The 14388-nt window shown below is 36.9% G+C and overlaps 1 protein-coding gene across 5 annotated transcripts; it reads left to right on the top strand.

Annotated features, from left to right (window-relative positions):
• Positions 1 to 1191: 1191 nt before the first annotated feature.
• LOC117305821 lies at positions 1192 to 5531 on the top strand. 5 transcript variants are annotated; one of them, XM_033790694.1, is made up of 6 exons: positions 1519 to 2185; positions 2405 to 2441; positions 2890 to 3053; positions 3787 to 3952; positions 4409 to 4527; positions 5093 to 5531. In XM_033790694.1, the coding sequence occupies exons 2-6, from the start codon at positions 2411 to 2413 to the stop codon at positions 5417 to 5419; spliced, it is 807 nt and encodes a 268-aa protein (XP_033646585.1). In that variant the 5' UTR covers positions 1519 to 2185; positions 2405 to 2410; the 3' UTR covers positions 5420 to 5531. The 5 variants fall into 5 exon arrangements, with proteins under 5 accessions (XP_033646583.1, XP_033646585.1, XP_033646586.1 ...); XM_033790692.1 differs by lacking the exons at positions 1519 to 2185; positions 2405 to 2441 and adding an exon at positions 1192 to 1490; XM_033790695.1 differs by lacking the exon at positions 2405 to 2441 and having other exon boundaries at positions 1519 to 2164.
• The last annotated feature ends 8857 nt before the right edge of the window (positions 5532 to 14388 follow it).

Genomic DNA, 14388 nt, shown 5'->3' with positions numbered 1-14388 from the left:
ATGTGCCCCACATGGGAACGACGCATTTCGTACACGAAGCTGCTACATTACGTGGGGGCGCTGTCAAAAGATCCTGTGTCAAACTATAAAAGAAAGCCGTTATGAGAGATCAATCAGAGAAAGCCTCCATGAAAATAACATTTGCTAAAAGAAAACCAGATCCAACAAAAAATTAACTTTCTTAACCTTAACAGAACTCCATCCATATATTGTGTATTTGATAGGAATGTGTGACTTCCATGAACTTTGAAGTAGGCCTACATGTACTTGTAAATGTTTAATATGTAAATTGTGTTTACTGAGACTGCCAACCAATTTTAACTTCTTGCTCTTAATTTTCTACCAATAACTTGAAATTTTAATGTGGCATATTTTGAGAAATTTTTGTCACACTTTAGGTCACATCACATAAATTAATTTTTGTTTAATAACAGTTAGCTCTTCATTCCCTGGTGCACTGGAGGCGGGAGCACAATGAAAAGCAGAGAAGAAGTCGCTTCTCAACTTTCTTCTTATAAAGGTATACTTTGCTTATTCTTAAAAGAAAAACAATCTTAAAGATAATGAATCAATTTAATTTAAATTGATAGAAAATCATCAATTTTAAAGAGTTTTCTCCTGATGCTGCTTAATACTTACAGTAATAACATTGACTTTCACATGTAACCATACAATTCTGTTTCTAAATTGCTCTTGCCATCATAAAATTTAATTAGAGAATAGCATTTAAAAATAACTTTAATCCATAATAAAACTCAAATTAAGTTTGAACCACAGTGTATTGCGAGATGGGTACAAAAATTGAAGTTCATACTACATGCCCTTTCAAATTGTAGGCTACTACTAGATAGCACCTTTTAGAATTTATTCTCTATAACCTTGACACCTAAATGTTGAACAAAATCACATCTTTATGGTACACTTATTAGCTAAATACATGTAATGTTTTGTTCAATTGTTTTCTTGTTCATTCAGTTGGTGATGCTGTATGGATAAAAGTACAGGGGATAATGTGGCCGGCTAAGGTCGAGTCAGTTTCAGCAAGACGCACAGTAACATGCGGGGTTTTCAAAGAAGACTCAATGCAAGTACACCTGTTTTTTTTTTTTTTTGTAAAATGAATGCTTGACTGTCCATCGGTGTTAAGTTGGTTACTAAAACGAGTAACAGTTTAACTCAGTCTTGTACACTGTTATTCTCCTGTGTAAAATAACGCTGTGTAACTTTTTGTTTAAACAACCTGTGTAATTTTTAAACAAGGTTGTGTGATCATATCCAAGCTGTGTAAATCCTATGTTGTGTAAATGTAGTTTTATGTTATAAACCGATATTTGCCGCCTAAAATGAACTTGAACAACTGTTGTGTAAACTTTTAAGCACGTGATATGAAAGTAGCCAATCACGACGTCACAAAAAAGCTGGAAAAATGGCAGACGTGCCGGAGTTGTTAGAGCAGTGGGGATTTGGGGATTTGGTTGAAGTTTTTGACGGTAAGTACAATGTTTCAATTGTTTTATTAATAAAAAGCACGAACATGAAGTATTGTAGCGTAAACTGTGTGTGATTTTATCACATGGCTTTTGGTAAATTAGCCCAAAATTTATTTCAAGAAGTTTGCTTACACGGCATCGACGGCACTGCATACAGTAGTGCACATGAAGTTCAACAGGAATATACGTTGATTCTGAACTGAAGGCTCGAAGTTGTTCGAATCTTCGATCATATTTTTTCCGTGCAAGTTTATTATGTTTGAGCCAGAATTTACACCCAAAACAATTTTTTATTTGAAGGGTATTCCGTAATAAATGTGTTTGTGAAATGACTTAATATTAGTACAACCATTTGTGACCAATGATTTTCCGTTTCGGAAAAGTGCAAATTCCGTTTCCGTTTCCGACATAAAAATTCAGTTTCAACTTTACACGTTAAAAAACTCTCTATTAACCAACGGCCGATTCAGTTCCGGAGTTGGCAATTTTCAAAATTTTACGGATCCAATGTTATAGAGATAAGCAGTAAAAACAAGTTAGAAACATGCAACAGCCGTTGCGTTATCATTGCACCAAGACAGAAACAGAACGTCAGCCATTTTGTTTTCACTTTGGCGACAAAATGTTGAAAGTTTATGGTTGATTTGTGACCTTTATGAGTGAACAATCAATGTGTGAGTTCATATAGAGCAGGGGTAAGCTGGTTTATGTATGGTTGTTGATTAAAGGGAGGGATATAATGCAATTTGAGTGAAAAAAAACAGTAAAGAACGTGCCGTGAATGTGATGATTTTGACCTCCAACTCCGTAGTCATGGTATGGTAGTGTTACTATAAATACCATAGAGCAAGGCCTATGCTAATACATATACTAGCATTGTAAACAACGTGTATTCATTTGTACATCGTTCGTAGGCTGACATGACCCTGGTTGAACTGACCGAGTCACAAGGTATGTGTTTGTTTGACCATTACTATTTTTTGACATTTTACACTTGTAAACAGATTTGCAGTTGGTTTTCACTGTTTTAACAGATGCATTGTAAACCATATATTTAAACAAATATTGATGGCTTTATCTTGCAGTTCTGAAAAACATAGTTTCCCATGTGACATAGAAACAATTGTTTATTTCTCACGGACTATTTCAAGTGAAAGTTTATGATTTATTTTCCAAATGGTCAGTTGTTTTTATGAAGAGTTGTTCTGCCTGCAGCTTTAAACAAAATTCCAGTATAGTCAGTACACAATGCACTCCTATTGTAAACCTAGGCCATGAAATAAGTTGTAAGCAAAATGGTTGTTGAGCATAAAAGACAAGTTGTCATGTTAAGTTACACTCGATGAAATAAGCACTGAAATTCGACGGTTCACAATTTATTTTTATGGTCATTTTTTAGTTAAAGAAGCAATAACATGGATGAAACATAATGAAGAACCAAAGGCAATGTTATTTGAGTACATGGCCAACACCTGTAAACAACGTTACAACTGGATCAAGACAGATAGCCCAACTACAGCAGAGATCCTGGAGGTGTATCCTCGGCTGTTAGATCCAGGAATTGTAAGTTGCATGTTTTAATAACTAGCTTTTCTCTTTGTTGCAGTGGTATATGCGTGTTGAGTACAACATTTAGTAGAATTTAAGTTGCATTAATATGTTGGAATTAGACAGACAAAGATCTCTTTTTTACATATCAGCATCAACAGTGACCTATGGAGCAATTATTCTGAATGTTTGTCCATAGCAACAACCTATTGAATCCGATGAAAGTGAAACTTTATTTAAAAGATAACAAATATATTTACTGCCAGAAGGTTAGCCAAGAGCATTCAATAGGGTGCAAAACTGTATGGATGTTTGCACAGCACAATTACTTTTATTGGTTGAACTTAGTTCAATTTTGTAAAAATCTAAATAATAATTACTGACTATGGCTTTAACATAACAAATAGCCAAATTCAAATTGTGGAAGAAACCTCTAATCCAGTGAAAACTGCACAGGACATTGACACTTATTGCCTTGTATTATTATTAAGCATAATGTATTGCCTTTACTAACAAATTGCTAATAACTTCAATAAAGGGTAATTATGACAAAAACTTTGAGAGATGCGGTGCGTAAATAATTAAAAAAGCTGGGAGACTGCATCCTTCTGCAACTGAGTTTTCCAGTTGAGGTTTTTGTGGTGGCTGTAGCGTTTGACACAGTTGTAAAAGCTCACCTGATAATTATGTTAAACCATTTATTTATAACTCATTTACTTACTTATTTTCCTTATTATGACAACTTTAGGTTGAGCAAGATTTCCGACTGGCGATCTCTGAAGAGACTAACCAGCTTTATGCTAAGTGGCCTTCTTTTTCCAAACAAGTGTACAAGTACAACTCGAAGGTACTCGGGATCAATTGGGAAAAGCAGTTGGATGTAGGAGAGATCGATTTTGGCAACTTGACAGAAGGTGAGGTATATTAAATACCCAACATAATAATTATTCTTAACTTTACCTTATTATATTCAGTGCAATGTGGAAAAAGAATACTCAACAATTGTAAATTCTGAAAAAGAGTTTTGAAACTGAGCTTTGTAGTAGCCGTTAATTGGATTGATTCCATTTCCATTATCGGGTGTATATCTTATATTAATTTATATTGCTACTACTTTCTGACATTTCTTATGACAACTTGGCAACAATTTCCTTTTTTGCTGCTTTAATTAGTTGCTTTAGAAATTACACACATGAGTGCCCTGAATATGGCCATTTTACAAGTGAACTCAAGGGACTCTTGCATTATTATTTCCATCAACATGTCTGCTCTGCAAGTGTGTATTTTTAACTGTCCCATTTTTCTCTCTATCCTGCAGTCGATTGACATCATACTTAATTTGTTCATTTGAATTATTTTCATAATTTCAGAGGAGTGTCAAGAACTGGCTTTCTCAGTTTTGCCATTACTTTTTGTGGGGAGGAGCAAAGGCATGAAAGGGAGATGTACCCCTGCAGAATCCCTGCGATCGTTCATCGATATGAAACCAGTAAGCTATTTTTTTAATTTTTGAGAATTTGTTCAATATGTCATTTTGATAAGTGGTTTTTTATTGTCAGACATTGTAAGACGAGGCTAATTCCTCATTTAGCTGGGGATTAACAAAAGTAAATTTTGTCCAAATCAAGACACTTTTCGTTTGTAGTGTTTGCGACCCTTTTTTAGAAAAGTAGAAACCATGTTTTCAGGTCTTCCATTTTACTATTTATTGGGAAAGCACTTCGAGGGTTTCAGTTTCCACTACTCCTGAAAATGCTAACTGATCCCTTTATACTTACAAATCTTGGTGCTTTTGGGGTTAACAAGGATCCTTTAATTTGATGGATGACAAGATACAATGAAAAAGGAGTCCTCTGGGCAATAGGCCTAGGTGCCAAAATAAACCAAATACACTTATCTTTAGAGCACACTGGATCCTGCATAATTGTTGAAAACAGACATGGTTTGGGATCCACTAGACCCCTTACATGTTTTAAGTGCAATCTCAGCTATTCAATTTTGTGCCAGGTGGGCTGTTCTTCTATGTTTAAATTATACCATATATTTTTTAATAGGAAGGTACTGACATCCAAAACTACATGGCGAGCATTCCGGCAAAGGAACGCCCACAGCCCTTCATTCTTCTTCTTGGTGGAAGCAGGTTCAGCCCTCAACAAGTCTTCATGGTAGTGGAGAGAAGGGCTGTTTTATGTTCATCAATTCTTCAAGCAGTAGACATATGCATGAAAATTATCTATGTACTCGATTTGGATTACCAGCCACACTGCAGTGCAGTGTGGCACATGCTACAACACATGGTGTATATGTTGCCACCAGGTTCCCTGGCAGGTGTCTCATTGATAACTTTCCGAACTTGGCTGAGACATTTGCCAGAGGCCTAGGTAGGAATCTATTTTCAGATAGGTTATACACACAGCATAAATAAAGAAAATTCCGAAACAAAAATATATGTAATGGCAAAGAAATTATAATAATAATGAAGTACATGCATAGTTACAAACAAAAACTGTTTTCAAAGTTTAAAGGCACTGGACATGTTTGGTAATTATCACAGACCAGTATTGTCACTTGGTGTATCCCAACAAATGCATAAAATAACAAACATGTGAAAGTTTGGGCTGAATTGTTCATCGATGTTGCAAGAAAATAATGAAAGAAAAAACACCCTTGTTCCCCAAATTTGGGTGCTTTCAGATGCCTGAAAAAGGCTTCAGGCCTGAAGTCTTTTTATATTTTAGTGAGAAATTACCTCTTTCTCAAAAACTAATTGGTAATTACTCAAAATATATATTAGCATAAAAACCTTCTTTGGTAACGAGCAACAGAGAGCTGTTGATAGTATAAAACATTGTGAGAAACGACTCCCTCTGAAGTAACGTAGTTTTTGAGAAAGAGGTAAATTCTCACTAAAATAATAAAAGACTTCTGGCCAGAAGCCTTTTATTCCTATCTGAAAGCACACTAATTTGTACAACAAGAGTGTTTTTTCTTTCATCATTTTCTTGCAACTTCAATGACCAATTGAGCCCAAATTTTCACAGGCTTGTTATTTTATGCATATGTTGGGATACACCAAGTGAGAATACTGGTCTTTAACAATTACCAAACGCGTATTGTAAAAGCATGTGAGATAATTGAGTTCTAAATCAACAAATTTGTTTACTTTTTGATGGCAGATGTGGACATGGGAAACCAGTGGTCAATTCATGACATGACCTGTACAATTTGTAGTCTTATATATTGTATAGTATGTTAATTCATTGACATTACCTGTACAATTTGAGTTGCTTTTAGATGATACATGTATATAGAACACAGAAAACATGAAAACTAATGGTCAATTCATGACTTGACCTGTACAATTTAGTATGTTAACACGCAAAACGTGGAAAATAGTAAATTCATTGACACTATACCTGTACAATTTGGGTAAGTTTAAGATTTCAGATAGAACAAGGAAAACATGGAAAATGGTCAATTCATGACATGACCTGTACATAGCTACATGTATTTTTTGATGAGTGGGATAAGGACAAACGCGATGAGGTTGTGCATGGTCACTGTACATGTAGGTGTTTGGTGAAGCCAGTGGCATGCAACCACCATAGCCACTACAAATTAAACAGGGAAATGTCTGATTAAAACTGACCCATTGGTGTATGTATAAATTAATTCTTTGTTTCCTGAATGAAAAGACCAAAGGTTGTTCGTGCATACAGATAAAGGTGTGCTATTTATCTGATTGCAGTTGAAGACAAATTTAACAAAGTTATAGTTTAAACTTCCTGTCAGAAACTTGTGCATAGCTATGAACAAACGCCACACTATGAGCTGTGGTGGTTCTGGGATGAACTGGTGGTTTAACAAACTTGATGTTTCGATCAGTGTGCTCTGATTGTCTTCAAGAAAACGAAGAATTCCTCTGAAGAAAATCAAATCACACTGGTTTGAGGCATCAAGATTTAAACCACCTGGTCTTTTCGAAACTCATGTACATGGTGTTTACTGCAAACCTTACTAGATTGTTTTTCCACTGTGCAATTATTGATTGGGATTTAATGTTTGTTTTTGTTGTGTTTTTTTTTTGGGGGGCGGGGGGTAGTGTTTCAGCTTTTGTTTTGTAATTTGAAATGTTTGCCCAATGGCCGCACATACCAGTGCGCATTACTTTTGAAATTCTTATTTTTTTCACATTATAGAAACAAAAAGGTAAAAACAAAATGTTTCAAATTGCACAAAACGCCCATCACTAACTCCCCCCCCCCCCAAGAAGAAAAAATGGAAAACAAATTTAGACTGTCAATTATTGTTGTTATAGTTGTTAATTGTATGCCTTCATAAAAATGAATTGTGATGTGAAATGTTATTTGGTGTAGGCCTAGTTGTGGCTAATAAAACTCACCCCAAAATTTAATTTAAAACCAAGGTTTCTGAATTGTATATTTTTTATGTGTCTTAAAATGGCCATTCCACAACTTAAAAGTAATACACAACTATTGTGTAAAACATTAAGCAATAGCTGTGTAAACGATTTACACAACTAATTGTGTAAATTAATCTTACACATTATTGTGTAGAAATACTACACAACTGTTGTTTACAAATTACACAACTTCGGTTGTGTAAACTGTTTACACAACAGTTGCTAGGTTCATATAGTAAACAGGGGTTGTGTAAAATTTTACACAACTTGTTGAAGATTTTACACAACCGAAATAACAGTGTACATGGCCCTTTAGGTAAAATGCAATGGCCAGTTCCAAGTGGTCATACCTCACTGGCCGAATACCAATATCTGTATAGAGGAAGACCCAAGGAACACCATGGTCAGTTTGACCTGCCCCATGGGGTTTATGAATTTTTTGTAATAAAACAAAACATTTTTTTTTTACACTTGCAAAGGCTTGGCATATTGGGCTATACTTTACTCATACCACTGAAAATGTACTTGGTCATGGAAAATGTACTTGGTCATTTTCATATTTATAAGGTCTAGACATGTGAAACATGCTTCTTTCTGCAAGTTAGTCTCTATTGGTTTGGTGCATCATTTTTGCATCAAATCAGCCTGGTACTCGTTGGCAGTGTGTTGGCATGAGTGTTGAAATGTCCAGAAATTAGTTAAATGGCATGCAAAAACCTGATATTTATTATCATTTCCACTACATGTATGTGTAAGTGTTTCAATATCTTTAAGGGAGATGTTTGGTAATTACAAAAAAAATAAATAAATAAATGCTTGGTACATATGTAAGATGCACTGCGGCTGATGGTTTTATGAAACATTTTATGAAACATTTTTATGAAAAACTACTTCTTGTGTCATACATCTACAGTTATTATAGAATTAAAACAAACGAACAACTCCAAATACCAAACTTATACAATCCCTTTAAATAATATTATTTGTGGTACTAGGAAAATGTAATAGTAGTCAAGCACTGAAAAAGAAAAGTTTGTCAGCTAATTCCAGCACATTTTCCCCTGCAAGTTACATGTTGCTAAAACCTTGTGTATGAATGCAAATTGTCGAACCAAAAATCATAATCTTTGTCTGAAATTGGTTTTGAAGTGATTTGAAGTGAACTATATTCTTGACATTACAATAAGAAGTATATTGTAATGTTTGGATGAATGTTAGCCATGTTTAAAATCCTTCACAGAATGAAAGCGTCACTCCGAAATTTGAGGAAGTTTGGTCAAGATGACCAAATTTTAGTAGAAGGTGGTAAAGGTATAGTACTGTATAAATAAAAGAAAATGTTGAGACAAGTTTTTCATATGTTCTGTTCTACTGTTTTCAATTCATAATGCCAATATGTTGTACGTTCACGTTATAACCATAAAGGTTTTCTTCTCTAAGAAAATGTTCAATTTAAATTCATTAATAATTTTGGGTTGCATACATTATAAAATTATAATGTGTAACATAAAAACATCAATACTTAGTAAATCAGCAGACCCTAAGGTTTATGGGAATTCTGTTTGTTTTTTATTCATTCTTTGTTTTTGTTTTTTATTATTATTTGTTTGTAAGTTGCTTGTGTGTGTGTTTTCATCTCTAAGATAATACTAATTCATTAATAAGTTTGGGTTGCATACATTATAAAGTTATAATGTGTAACATAAAAGCATCAATACTTAGTAAATCAGCAGACCCTAAGGTTTATGGGAGTTCTGTTTGTTTTTTATTCATCCTTTGTTTGTTATTATTATTATTTGTTTGTAATTTGTTTGTGCGTGTGCTTTCATCTCCAAGTTAATACCAATTCAATAATAATTTTGCGGTTTACTCTTAAAAAAAAAAAAACCTCGCTGTTATTATCTCTTAACCTTCTCCAGCAGTTCTGAACAAAAGTAAAGCTTGATAAAGTTGTACATAGACCTTAGTAAGTTCATGTAGATGAAACCACAACTTTTTTGGAATGATGATGTCATTGATGACGTGGTTACATTAGAAAGTTAATATCGTGAGAACCAAAAATGCTACATGCATGTACAAGATCTTTGCACCATATGAAAGCCCTTGAAATATAAAACTTTTGTGCAGTGTGACCCCATTTGACCTTAAAAATTATAATGTGTAACATGAAAGCGTCAATAGCCTTCATGTGCTTAGTAATTCAGCAAACTGTTAAAGATGCATGGGTGTTCTGTTTGTTTTTTTGTTGTATTATTTTTTGTTTGTATTGTTAAGTTTTATGTTTCCATCTCTGAGAAAATGCTCAATATAGACTCACTTAAAGACACTTACCCATTATTGCTTCTTCCTTCGGATGGGACGTTAAGCTGTTGGTCCCATGTGTTGTGTAATGCACAATAAATAACCCATTAACACTTATCGCTAAGAGAAGGGGTTTGCCTCGGTGTTTCTAGCTGTGGCTGCTGAATGCGCCACAGCACCTTGTAAACCCTTATAAGGTGCTACATAAATGGGTCTCAGAATTCAAAACTTCATTAACCTGTCTTTAAAGAAAGCATTTATAGACTGAGTGCCTTGAGTACCCTAATGCTAGTAGATACTTGGGCTATATGAGACGATCTAAAAAAACGATTGGTTGAGGCTATGTATACCATACTGCTACGGGCATTGAGAATACACTTTGTGTTAACAGTCTCGCTTAAAGGAACCCTATTACATCATATCATCCTGCGGAACATTTCAAAAATCACATTTTTATTTTACTGTCGAGATTGGATACAGCTAAGAAGGTTTTCTATATTTTTCTTTTCATTCCTATATAGAACGACTTTTGCAAAAACATCCTCACCTCCTAGATGCGTTTGTAGAGGATGTAGAAGCAGCAAAAAAGTATCTCCATCAACACGAAGGGTCAGCAGACTGCTGCAGCAGGATGGTTGCTACTGCAGATCTCCATCAACAGGATGGGTCAGCAGACTGCTGCAGCAGGATGGTTGCTACTGCAGATCTCCATCAACGGGAAGGGTCAGCAGACTGCTGCAGTGGGATGGTTGCTACTGCAGATCTCCATCAACGGGAAGGGTCAGCAGACTGCTCCAGTAGGATGGTTGCTACTGCAGATCTCCATCAACAGGAAGGGTCAGCAGACTGCCGCAGTGGGATGGTTGCTACTGCCGATCTCCATCAACAGGAAGGGTCAGCAGACTGCCGCAGTGGGATGGTTGCTACTGCAGATCTCCATCAACAGGAAGGGTCAACAGACTGCCGCAGAGGGATGGTTGCTACTGCAGATCTCCCTCAACAGGAAGGGTCAGCAGACTGCCGCAGTGGGATGGTTGCTACTGCAGATCTCCATCAACAGGAAGGGTCAACAGACTGCCGCAGAGGGATGGTTGATACTGCAGATCTCCATCAACAGGAAGGGTCAGCAGACTGCTGCAGCAAGATGGTTGCTACTGCAGTACATGATCTTCTTTTTGAAGTCACAAGCTTAAATAAAATAGATCCCAGCAATTTGCATTCTGATGATGAAGTGGCCGACTCTGAGCCTGACTCACATGTTTCCAAAAAGTTTGCGCTTCGGTTTCAAAATACAATGAGCTTTCTGGATTCACAGTCACTTGAATACCATGATTACTCTTCAAGTTCATCAAGTGATTCATCCTATCATCCAGATTCAGATATGAGTGCTACTGAAACTGACTCCCCTTTTGTCTCTCCAAAGAAACGAATGGTTGAAGATGTTGATTATAGTGAGTTTATGCCACAGACAGGTCTTGCCAATAAATCCGAAGACATAACTGATGAAGATGAAGATGAAGAGGATGATCTCCATCAAGATGAGAAACAATGTGACATAAAAAATGGAAATATTTACATCCGGAAAATTGCAGTCTCAAGAACGACAAAACTGGGGAAGGGTCTATAACTCTAAGTATGCCTGTGTGTTTTGCTCAAAATTGGTAACACACATTTCTCAACACTTGCTCTCCGTCCATCGTACTAAGCACAAAGTCAGCCAAGTAGCCAAGACAGTGTTTGCTGAGAATGACAGCCCGCAAACTAGGAAAGAAAAAGAGAGAACAAGAAAAAAGCAACTTGACCTACTCAGAAACAAGGGTAACCATCTTCACAATCTGCGTGTACTAAAGAAGAAGAAGGGTGAAATTATCCTGGCCAGAAGACCGAATGTTTTTTTTGATGTGTGTGACTATGGCCCATGCCCCAAGTGCAATGAATGGGTAAAATTGTCAGTTCTAGTCCGCCACCAGGCATCATGTATTGTTGTGGATAATGACTATGGAAAAATAACAAAGAGAGAAGTGATTCTCCAGTCCAAAATTTTGGCAGGTGTAATCAACTATACAGCAAGCTGGGCTCTTCGTCATGAGGTCTTTCCTATTATGAAGCTTGATCAGATTGGTAAAGAAGCACAGAGTGATCCTCTGATCATTGTGTTGGGAAATGAATGGATGGTAAAGAATATCGGCAATAAAGTGATGCGGAAATATTATGCCTCCAGTGTGATGAGATTGGTTGCCAGATTGAAGATTCAGCTGAACAAAATTGCCATAAAGACTTACTTCAGGCCAATGAATAGCGACGAAGCTGCCGACAGGTATGTTGCCATGAATAACACTCACAGGTTTACTTAAGATATTTTTGTCTTTTTTGTGTCTAAACATTCTTTACCAAATTGACTGTATACATGTAATGTGAATTGTGTGTGAAAAAGTTTTCTTTCATTAAAAATGCAGCTCACTTGTAAAAAAAAAAAGGACAGATTATAAGAGACTTTGTATTAATTTATTAAGTTTTATTTTTTGTATCTGAACTTAACATACTCAAAATAAGTTAGGGTTGAAGAACATAAAACACTGGCTGGTATCTAAATGGTAAACTGTGTTACCTGTCCTTTTGCAATTTTGTTATTTATTTTGTGAATTATTGCTCACTTAAGTGTGCTTACACACACAAAAATCCTTGATAAAAAAAGTAATTTCAGATGCCTCTGGAGTCTTTTAAAATGCACCAGAATGCAGCAAGAGCATGTAAAACCTCAAATTTTCCCGGGGCCCTTAAGCGGGCCCCGGACCCCACGCCGTAGGGGGCTTCGCGCTTCGCGCTCACATGCTGGGATTGTGAACATCCAAAATTAAAAGCCCACAGTTTTAAAAAATCCTGGAGAGAACCCTGACTATTTAATGTATCGAAACATTCATTTTGTGGATTGTGTTTTATCTTTCTTGGTAATTTTTTCTTTCTCCTTAGGCACATTCCATTGGTCTGGAATATCAGAGACTACTTGGTGAAGAAGGAGAGGCATCATCCTCAGGTGTCGTTGCTAAGCCTGGCCCTGTCAAACGTACCCAGCCCAACATAGCCAAGGCCATCCACAGCGTATCAGATGAGGCATATAGAAAGTTGCTGAGAAGTGCTTACATTATGGCCGTTGATGGATTACCTCTTTCCACTTTCAAGACCTTGGTGAGAGTGCAGAAAGCCAATGGAGTGAAGCTCATCAAAGGAACAGAGAGCAGCAACAGAGCAAAAGAATTTGTTCATGTAATCGCAGATGTCATCCGATCTAAGTTAACATCCATATTGTGTTCAGCTCCTGCATTTTCTGTGCTGAGTGAAGGATCTCAGACTAGAAAAACTGGAAACGAGAAAGAGCTTGTGATGTCCGGGTCGTGAAAGATGGGCATCCGAAGTTCTTCGTAGCTGCTCTGGAGAACGTAGACAGTTATGGAGATGCAACTGCAGAAAATCTTAACAAATCTATCAAACATGCACTGACAGAGCAGTTGAAGCTCCCTGATAACAAGTACACAACAGCTTTGATATCGGCTACTGCAGATGGAGCATCTGTCAATACAGGAATTTACAATGGTCTTTTGGTTAGACTACAGAAAGATGACCGCCCATGGCTTGTTATGATTCACTGTATCTCACACCGAGTGGAACTGGCAGTCAAAGACGTCCTTATGAATGAGGCTGCTCTTGTTGAGGTGAAAGAGCTGATGGTTACCCTCTACTATTTAATGAAAAGATCAGGAAAATTCCAGAGGCATTTTGAAGTTACTGGAAAAGCACTGGAATGTCAAGTGTACAAGTTTCCAAAGGTTCACGGAACACGTTTTGTGGGCCACCAAAGAAATGGTCTGCGCATCCTTCTCAACAACTGGATCCCTCTTGCTCTGGCTATTGAGAACTCCATCATGCACAGCACTCACAGTAACCTGAATGCCAAACTCAAAGGTATTCTGAAAAAGCTGAGACGACCTGATTTTCTTGCCACCAGCTGTCTGTTCTTTGAGTTTCTTGACATCATCTCAGCTCTGTCCCTGAAGTTTGAGAGAGGGGATTTCCACGCTTTTGAAGTTCTTCCTGCAATTGAGATGACAAAGATCAGCTTGCAGGGCCTACTTGAGGATGAAAGTTCAGCCTCTCTGATCCAGAAAGCTGGATTTACTTATGACCCAAATAACAGTAAAATTAGCCGGGATATTCCCAAAGAGGGCCACATGAGAAGAAGTGCAGAAAATCGGAAATACTGAACAGTCTCTATGGAGAGAATGTGCCAACGTAATCTCCGTCATGCAGCAAATGATGTCAGCGACAGTCTCCGTCAGAAGTGCGTTCCTTTGTTGATAAAGCAACTTGATGACCGATTCAGCTCATTCAAAAACGGGAGCGTGTACACAAGCATGTTTTGGCTGAATCCTGCTAACTGGAGAGAGGATGACGTGACTGCTGAGGTGGAAGCAATGGAAGTTGTTGCTGCTCACTTCTCAACTTCATTGGCTGCTGTTGACTTCCAGTCCAGCAAGATCAAGCGAGAGTGGCAGATGTTGAAAGTTTTGCACACAAATTTCTACAGAGGTATGAAGGCCAAGGATATGTTGGGGCAGATTGTCCAGTACA

This window comes from Asterias rubens, unplaced genomic scaffold (assembly GCF_902459465.1).
Source record: "Asterias rubens unplaced genomic scaffold, eAstRub1.3, whole genome shotgun sequence".
Taxonomy (NCBI): Eukaryota; Metazoa; Echinodermata; class Asteroidea; order Forcipulatida; family Asteriidae; genus Asterias; species Asterias rubens.
This window is presented reverse-complemented; position numbering and strand designations above follow the sequence as displayed.